This window comes from Solea solea, chromosome 10 (genome assembly GCF_958295425.1).
Source record: "Solea solea chromosome 10, fSolSol10.1, whole genome shotgun sequence".
Classification (NCBI taxonomy): domain Eukaryota; kingdom Metazoa; phylum Chordata; class Actinopteri; order Pleuronectiformes; family Soleidae; genus Solea; species Solea solea.
The window spans coordinates 15099592-15109848 of NC_081143.1; the positions used below are offsets into that span (position 1 = coordinate 15099592).

The 10257-nt window shown below is 39.2% G+C and overlaps 1 protein-coding gene across 1 annotated transcript; it reads right to left on the reverse strand.

Annotated features, from left to right (window-relative positions):
- Nucleotides 1-541: 541 nt before the first annotated feature.
- Nucleotides 542-10054, reverse strand: LOC131466624 (ankyrin-2-like). Its single transcript, XM_058640005.1, has 7 exons — nucleotides 5580-10054; nucleotides 5002-5091; nucleotides 4460-4543; nucleotides 3684-3848; nucleotides 3428-3601; nucleotides 3168-3259; nucleotides 542-2494 (listed from the first exon to the last, which is right to left on the reverse strand). Exons 1-7 carry the CDS (start codon nucleotides 7293-7295, stop codon nucleotides 2287-2289), a joined length of 2529 nt encoding a protein of 842 aa, XP_058495988.1. The 5' UTR covers nucleotides 7296-10054; the 3' UTR covers nucleotides 542-2286.
- Between the last annotated feature and the right edge of the window lie 203 nt (nucleotides 10055-10257).

Here is a 10257-nt window from a genome sequence, read left to right on the forward strand (position 1 = left end):
GTATTAATGTATGCTTTCCTTGGTAGTTTAGAATGATAGCATTTCAAATGGACAGATTAAGGTGAAGGAACCTTTGATGTATTAATGTGTAAATTATAGGACAGTGGACATCCAACATTAAAGTTGTTTGAATGCTGGGTGTAAAATGATTTAAAATTGTGAAAAGCTGGTTAGTTGGAGGCTGCAAAACCAAAGGTAGAGGTTAACGTTACGATTGCATAGCCAGGCCTGTGCTGTCGTATTCATGTTAACTGACATTTCCCAACTGATTTGAGCATCTTACAGTGCAGGGACGACTGTATGATTAAGTTTATATATCAGAATTATCAAGGAATGAATAATTATTCAGTTATGCAGGTGAATTGGTCAAATTTCTTTCACTTTATTCACTCCATTCCTGACCTGCCTTTAGCAGCACAGGGCGGGGGAGACACCAGATCAACTCAGAAATGATTGAAGATTAATTGTGTGCAGCATGTTGTATGTTTTTAAATATGCAGTGCAGTAGCAAAACAATCAGATCATTCAAAACACACACCAATACATTTGTAGACTTTTATTCTCTATCAGCCATAGACACTGCAGCCATTTTGTTTTTGTCTTTTTGATTTTGTAATACAGTAATACATGCCCTTATAGATATGTATATGCATTGTATATGTATATAACTGTCATCATAACAGAAAAGGGATGCTGATTCTTCAAATTAAAAGCATACCTGTCACAGTGAACTTCCACTAGTTTGCATTTTACATTTTTCTAAATCACAAAGTAAACAGTGAGAGTGAAAGAAATACATTGCATGTTGTAGATACACACAGTAGCAAAACTCAGAGCAGTGATTAATGGTATATTTAAGCTCTCAACCTGCGTCAACACGTGTATGCCTGGTGTATTATTTTCTCTTACGTATCACCTGATATATCCATATATCCAGTGCACAAGAAGCAATGTTTTCCCTCCTAACATTCAGGAGTGCAAATACGATTTGTGTAAAATAAATACTGTTATTTTTCTTTGCTGAGACTAGCAAAACTCTTTCACTACACTCACACACTCGTTCGCCCACAAGCAGACACCACAACTGTACCGATACCTGGTATGATACACTTTCTGTTTCAAAAGATAACCTAATAAAAACTCAAACTTTTAGAATTAAATAAATGATCTATACTAACTAGTAAACAGAATTCAGAATCAAAAATAAACCCGAAAGTATCTCCAAACATCAAACTTTAAACATTGAAATGAATCAAAAATATCCTTCTCAACTCAGCATTTTACCCAACACATGCATGGAGAAACTAATGGGAGCCTCAGTACGTTCTCACTCACACATTCACCAGCCGTACAATAGTCAAGTCAAGATCAACAACTTAAGAAAACTGAATGAATTATATCACACAAAAAAAACACAGAGACAGACGGACAGACAGACAGAAGGGAAAGAGAGACAGAGAGGTGCAATCCATAAAACTACAAAGCAGTCAAAGCTAGGATCATAATGACTGATGTTGATTCGTCATGCCTGCTCTACTTCAGATGAGTGATTATTAATTCCTAGGCTACAGATGTCAGTAATGTCTAGATTATAGATACTATATAATTCCCAAAGACAGATTACACATAGCCCACACAAAACACAGCAGCAGCGGCAGCAGCAGTTGATACAGTCTGGTTTCTCTGTGTGACATCATGACCACCTGACTCAAAGGTACAGGTAGTGCAGTGAGTGAAACAGTTTTTTGTTTTTTTTTTAGTTATGAACATCTGAGAAACGGGTTATAAGAGGCAGTGCTGTCTTTCAGTTAAAGCACCTACCAAGTATTTTGCAGGTAAAGTGTTCCTTACCTTCAAGAGTGTGAGTGTGAGTTAGTTAATGTATTATTACACAGTTTTTTCACCCCATCTACCACAGTTTAAGGACAAATCATTTCAAAGACAGAGTGGACATGGGAAGTAAAATGAATCAGGAAAACAACAAATGTGTTTCTTTGGTCACAAAAAAGGCAAAACAACATCAAGACATGAAATAAATGCATGGATAATAAATAAATAATAATAATAATAATAATACTAGTCATAAAGATAATGCCATCCAGGGAAGAAAACTCAACATTGTGAACAAGATGTCATCTTCCTGGACTTGAATAGGAAGACTGTGGTAGCTTTGAGGTGCCATGGTGCACACTGGGATTGCAGTTGGTTAATGCATAGGATTAGGGGAGACTTTAGCGTGGACAAAGCCAGGAAGTCAGAGGGAAGGGGGGAGTGTTAGACAATCCTCTACTCTTCATCCTCCTCTTCACCCTTATCACTGTCCTCCTCCTCGTCTTCGTGGTAATGATGAAAGAGCTGGTGGAGATGCTGCTGAAGATCATGTACTTTTGATCCTTTTTTGGGATTGTCCACTTGCTCTAGAAGAACATGTTTACGCTGCCCAGCTCCCTTCACCACTGTCCGTCGGAGGGTGCGACCTTTACGCATGTGAGCCCTGCAAAATAAGAAAGGTCAATATCCTCAAAAACGCTGTGTGGCTACATGGAAGTGACGGAACAGATGTTTGTAAGATTATTTATGTGAGGGAAGCAAAACACAAATCACAATAAACTTTGTTAATCCAGCATACAGTCATCAGTTTGTGTTGAATTAATTCACAACTACAGCACTTCAGCAATCTTGGAGTTTCCTGGAGGGATGAATACTATTCTTCCAAAATGTTGCTTTTTTTATTGCTTGTTCTAATAATAATAGTGGAGCATGCAGTCTGACACAAAGCTCTTTAAATTGTTCAATTTGGAATCTGGTTAAGGTAAAGACCATGTGATTTACATGATCATTTTCATGCACCCATGTCCTATTTATTTTATTTAATTTTTTTGTAAACAAGTTTGTATATCTTGTCACTGTACGATTTTCTAAACCTTGCTATAACACAGTACACATGAATTGAGCCACACAGTATTGTTGGCAACACGATCCTCTAGCTGTGACTTAATACTTAATAATAGACTAAATAATAATATGATAATAATAACTTATTAGTATATTAGTACTATATTCGATACGAGTAAAATGAATAAAACCACAGCACGGCCAATCATGTTTAGAAAGTCACACTAACGCAGCACACCAACAATCCAAGACGTGCTCCAGCACTCACACACCTCCTGACCACTGTACCGTCTTCTTTATGAGTCTCTTGCTCGACCACATGAGGGAGCTTTGTTCTGCTACAACCACTTATATAACCTAGTGCCTGGTGGCATTAAACAGAGAAAACAGTCTTCACTTCCTATGACATGATGTAGAAATGAAAACACACCCATTTTGTTCATGGAACGACATCTGCACTGAAGTGTGCATGAAGTGTATCGGAGAGTCATATACAAAGTTTGGGTTAATGGTGACAAGGCTGTTAACAAACCTGTTTGAAGTCGTCTTGGGCTGTGGGGAGGTCAGATGACAAGGACGGATCCCCCTGAAGGGTCATCGTCCTTTCACCTTCCATCACTACTGTCTTTTCCATGAGACTGACCTTACTACCCTCAGCCGTCTCCTGCTTTGATGCTGAGAAACCGTCACGTTCAGCAAATGTAACCTAGGTCAGAAGAAAAAGTGTTGGCGTGTTTTCTGTCAAAAGGAACTCGATAATAAACTCGTAATATAGAGGACACACACACCTCGGTATGGTCTCCTTCACTCTTCAGTACAGTCCGCTTCACAACCTTGGAGTAGCCATCTCCCTCTGCCATAGTGACGGACTCCTGTGGAGCTCCTTCCAAGGACACCTCTTCCCGCTGCACGCCGTCCACAGACACACATTTGCGAACTATTTTACGGGTAACCTACGGAGAAGCATGTGTTGAAAGACATTTTGTTGATTAGGGATGTGTCTGCCTTTAACCCAATTTCATTTTTACCCCATACCGCTTGCCCCTTGAAACTGGGTTATAAAGGGTAGTGTTCAAATCAACCCAGTATGGAACCCCTCTTCAAGAATGTGATGTGATGTTTTTGCTGGAGATTCAACGTGCTGTCATTTCAAAAAAGCTGTTGTTATATGGTGTATTCCAATGTCTGGAAATACAAGTGGACCAGTTTATGGCATGTACAGAAGAATGAAACACATTTTGTTGTGGTTAGCGTAGCTACACAACTTGCTAACCAACACTAGCTTTATGAAATTATCATTAGGCCCTCAATGTGATGTGTGCCCTGCAAAAAGCTAATTTTGAGGGGCTAGTTAGCCCTTACACTTCACCTTACCCCTCTACCACAACAAGAATCGGGGCAACCTATGCCATGGACGGGCAAAACAGAGGTGTTGTGCTAATGGGACTGTTGCAAACATGCACACACAGAGAGGGGTGCCGTTACGTCTAAATGAAATGCAACAACACGACAAGGAGTCATTGGTGTGGCTGCACAATTAAAAAATGTGTTAAAAAAGCTTTACCGTTTTGACAACGAGGTGTCCATTTTCATCCCGATACTTTTCCTCTGTCACTGACTGAGGGGGGAGGTCGAACATCTCATCAGCCTTTAAGGGAATCAAGATAAACAATTATCAGGAACGGCCGCTTGGATCAATGTAATGTTTGTGTTTAATTCACCGTTTCAAAAAAACAACGCCAGTGCATGTTAGAGAAACAAACAGAATACAATACTTGCACAAAAGTAATTGAGTGAGAGAAAGGGGGTGGGGGGTGGGATACAGGGAACAAACTTGCATTCACAGGAGGAAAAGGTGTACGTTGTCAGATAAACCCACAAGAATTGTTCACTGCAGTGTCACAACACCTTCATGGGGTCCAGCCATCAAAGCAAATGAAATCTTGGTACACCAGTTCATCATTCACTTGTTCTCCATTTACCCATATGCTCATTTTAAAGGTTGTTAGTCAGTAAATACTTGGCAATGACAACCTTGCTTGGTTAGAGTTGATCTCTGTTATCCACACCCTTCATGCTCATTTAAAACAAACATCAGTCAGATACCTGTATGACAACTCTCCTTCGCACTATTCTGGTGGTCAAAAATTCATCATCGGAACTTTCTGACATTGATCCGAGCTCTGTGGTGATCTCCTGACCAGGCAACACAAATCCATCATTGTTTAATAAATGATAATAACATACGAATGCTATGTTTTCAGCAAAGTAGGCAGTAAGCAGAGTGACATGGTGCACTTTCCACTGATGACGAGAATTTTACAATGTGATTGGTGATTTGCATTGGAAAGCACAACATGGCAGTCTGTAGCTTGGAAAAATATTTGTACAACAGACCATGCTTTTAGGTAATTGCAGAAAGAATATGCTTTTTGCGGATGAAAAACATGTCGCAAATGCTATTACAGTAAGTGATACAGCTGGTTACAGGCAGCAAAGTTGCATGCTGAGTTAGGACTAGTTCAATGTGGTATCAAAGCAAAATAAGGGTTATAGGGAGTTTTAGATCCAGTCCATGGGGCAAGAGGGTTAGCAGTAGTGTCCTTCTGAAGCAAATATATTTGAATAAGCTCAGCACTGGGGAAAGCTTGCAGGTTAGAATAGTTTACCAAATTTCATCTTACCCTTGCCAGAGAATTATCAGTTTCAACATTTGCCCCAGTTTTACGGATAGGGGGTAGTTGTGGAGCTTCACACAAGGTAAATTCTTCATCGGAGGCTTCTGAAGAGTGCAGTGATTCTTCACTCTCTTTATGCACATTATCAGGAGACTCATGGCCAAAAGGAGCATCTTCATAATCTTCACTTCCAGAGGATAACAGTACTCCTTGATTTACCTTTTCAAGAACTCTCGAATGACTCACACAAGGTAGCCCTCCACCTGACCTGGTTCTTGACTCACGCTCATCGGGCTCAGTCTCTGAGAAATCAGACGCAGCTTGTTCGCAGTCAAAGAATGGTTCTGGGTCTGAGAATTCAAAGGTAGGGCTGTGTGCACCACTTTGCACAACCTCTGCATATCCTGGAGGGATGCTGTATTCCTCATCAGTGGTTGATAAAGTCACATCTTTTATAGAAGTGGCCTCAGAGGCAAAACAGTCAAAGTTTACTGGGGACTGTTCTGAACACTGTTCATACTGTCCATTTAGTGAAGTAGGGTATTGGATCACTTCCTCAAAGCTACAATGCGCAGGGTAATTATCAGCCTCAGTTGAGAAATCAGAAAAAGACTGAGAGGAAAACTCTTCTGTCTGAACAGTGTCAACGGACGTTGCCACTCCTGAATGTGGAAGATGATCTTGAATAGTCTGAGTTAAAGTTTCTTCTGTCAAATCCATTGAGAAATTTGATCCTGTAGCTGATTCATGCTCTTCTTTTCTGTGAATTATATCAATTAAAAACTTGTTCTCACATTGATTTGCGAGATTGTTTTCAGCTGTGTAAGAATGACACCCTGCAGCTATTTTGGGCAAAGAAAATATCTCACTCTGAGGTAAACCGGAGTTCAGAGGTTGCACTGTTTCACAAAGTCTTTGGGGAAACTCTGGGATTGAAAGGGACTCATCATTTGATGATTCACTTGTCAGATCGAGAGCAACAGGGAGCAATTCAGGTTCATCTTGAATTGATGTCTGGAAATGATAAGTATCTGTGACTTCTAGATTTGTGTGGTAAGTGTCATCAGAAAGTGAAGGACATTGCTCTTCAGGTGAAAGGTCTTCATACGTGTTACTTTGATTATCTTCAGGGCTTTCATCAGAAGACTCTGATGGTGGACCAAGTGTCTCTGGGCTAAACTTAAGTTTCATCTCCTCCAGATCTGTCAGTAGCTGGTCAAGATGAGGGGACCCAGACCCAGATGATGTTGGAGTGGATTCTGAGGACATGATGATTTTACCAGCTGGAATATCCTTGGCATTTTGACACACTGAGTCTGGGTTTGATGAACTTGGTTTAGCTAAGCCAGAATTTTCACATTGTTTGGGGAAAGACATCACATCACCTTTTTCCTGTTGGGAGCTGCTTTGATGGGTTAGTGTGATTTCAGACTGTGCTGTACTGTGGTCAAAGCTAAATGGAATTGGCAATTCTAATTTTTGAATGGCAAATGTGTCTAACTCATTTGCCAACGAGGGGCTCTCACTCGTAGAGACCTGACATTGAGCCGAATCAATATTTTTTGGTTTTGAAGATTCAGAAAGATTTGTCTTGAAAGATGTGGTGGATACCTGCAAGAAATGATGAGGTGGAGTGGAGAAAAAAACAAACACATATGATTTATGATTTTGTTTTTGTTTTTTCAGATGAAAGCACAAATGAGTCAAATGAAGCATGCACATGTCATAAACATGTTTTTTTTTTTATAACATATGAAATGCTTCATGCTACTATATTATAGTAGCAGTGTCTCTCAAAATGAGAATATTCACTTGTAACCCAACTACATCTAAGCCATTCACAGTAGAATATACACACATTAAAATTTATTGTGTGAAGTGATGAAATGAGGCTCTACAAAATGTTGATTTTTTTTTAAAATTTGCACATTGGTTTATTGAGAGGATGACGTGATTAAAGTTGGGCACAAATGAACTCGAGTTAAAATCAGATTTAGGGTGACATGATGGTGGACATGCATTTTTCACACTCATTTAAAAACATGAGTCATAACATAAAAAAACAAGAAGGGCTGCATTTCACATAAAAATGCTAAACCCACCAGTATTACAGTATTTGTCTCAGTGAAACACTAGGACTGACTGCTCTGTTGCAAGCAGGTCTCTGCTTCCAAAGGGTTATTAAATAAATTTCTTCAAAACCTCTCCATTGTCATTATTCAATATTGAGAAAATTTAAAACATTTAGGGAAAAAAAGAAAAAGAAAGATAGAAGAGATTATTAGTTAAACACAATGATCACAACCACACACTGGTGTTGTGGGAGCCTATGCCTTATAAACAGGAACAGCAAGCATTGCATAAAGCACATGCCTCTTGCTGTGGCAAATATCACTCTGTTCAAACTTGTATGCATTTTATTGAAATTACAGTAGATTGTAATCTTAGAAAAAAGTATGCAAATATAGATAACATATATTTAAGGTAATGGAATCACTATGAGAATATTCCATACCAGGGGAAAAAAGCTAATATTATTAAGATACAGTCACTGTAGTTTCCATAAGTTCTGCTTCACTGAAATATCATTCCTTTTACAAATGCATACACGCCAAAGCAAGACAGTAAAGCATTTGAATGTCATTAATGAAAGCTTTAGGCAAGGGTTCTACGTCCACACTTATTACTGCCAAATGTATTACTTTTGGAAGCAACACTGCAATCAGTGCTGAGCAACAGCTTTCAGTGTCTTACCAATACAATGGGAATTTGCTCTTGTCCTCACTCATGGATTTTCTCGTCATTTTCTTGGAAATCAAATCTTGGGTACGAATAATCTTTAGTTGTAATTCAGGGTCTGTCCATTTGAGTTCAGTGGTCTTCATATTACTGATTGTCTTTTCGCTAAAGTGTGTTCAGGGAAAACTTCCTCAAGGCCAGACTGCATGAAGAAGTCCAGAATTTTGCTTTACAGATGGAATGTGACTCAACTCGAAATGAAACTGATGAATGCTATATGATCTGAACTGATGTAGTCGAGGTCCTTTGTTGTCATGGAGGACGGCTTAAAAATTTAATGAGGGAGCTATGGCTCCTGTCTCAGCTGTTGGTGGCATCAGACTTTCAGGATATAAATCCATTACTGTGAGATTAGGTGTAGCAGAGTCATTCCTGACTGCCAAAATTTCAAATTTGTTTTGATCACAAGTCTTCTCAAACTTTTTATGAGCTGCATATTCAAAAGAATTGATCTCATCAAGGACATGTTCACAGAATGGCTCACCTACATGTGACACTAACATCTCTGAAGCGAGAATAGATGCAAGTCGATTCTCTTAAGAAACAGTAACCTCAGAGAGATTTTGCCCACATGGCACTTGGTTTAAAACATCATCTAAATCTCCTACTGACTCAAACATTTGAGGGGAAGACAGTCCTAACTCGGACATCTGATATTGAAGGAAAGACTGTGTGTACTAAACATCTGATGGCTTACTGTTCAAGGAAACGACATTTTCTGACAAGCACATCAGGTGAATCAGGTGAATCTGGCCTGATCTCAAAAAACAATTTGTCGATGAATGAATCAGTAGAATGACTCTCCACCTTCATAAGGTCAAATGAAACAGATCTGTTTTCAGACAAAAGCATGCAAGAACAAGGTTGATGATGAACTGACACATTTCTGAGTCAGGAGTAAACTCGTCAAATGGGTCTGGAGAAGGTGGCCTATTTATATGGAAACAAGATAGTTGAACATGAAGGACTTTGATAACCTAACTATGATATTTCAGGTAGCATAAATTCTGAAAGGAAAATACTTTCTCTCTAGCCTGAAATTAAGTATCAGCTATTATAGACTATGAGGGAAAATCACTCTGACGTGATGAGATAACCTAATATGCTGAATAATTTGTATTCTGATGTGAAATGAGGAAATTAAGAAATATTTTCTGCAATGGTGGTGGTAGTTGTAAGTAAGGCTTTTGTGGTGTCTGTTCGAAAAATAATGACTATTTTTCAATGCACAATTTAAAAGGTTCTGATTTTACAACATGAACACTTTCCCTTATACAAGGGATCAAACATATGTGACATTAGGTTGTTATATACTGGCTTGTGTGCCACTCTGTGTTCCATCAACGGCATTGAAATTAATGACATGGATTCAAGAGGAATATCTTGGGGTTGGATGAGATATTCCTGGGAATTACGTAATAAAGGAGAGTCTGTTGCAGAAGAAGGAATACAATGATACAACATATCAATTTCCATGTCTGACAAAACAGACTGTGGTGAGTCTGGTCTGGTCTGGTCAAACAGAGTTTCCAGGCACAAACTTCTGTCTTCCCAGTCTGAAGCTAATGATTCTGGTGTAAATGACCTCTGCCTTGATAGTTCCACATCACAACTGATATGAGGAGGTTTGAACTGAGGGACAGGTGAGTCAGGAGAGAGGGGCCTATGTTCACTTTGAGATACCACTGACTCTGGAGATTGCAGTCTTAAGTCTTCCAGTGAATGATCTATGAAGGATTCAATGTACTCCTTGTCTGATGACAATGATGAAAGACAAGCAGGCCTTAATTCAAACAATCTGTCCCCCAATACACAAGGTTGGTTTTCATGTGTGTAGCCCTGCACAACCTCTGCATATGTAAAAGGTCTTCCAGTGGACAATGGA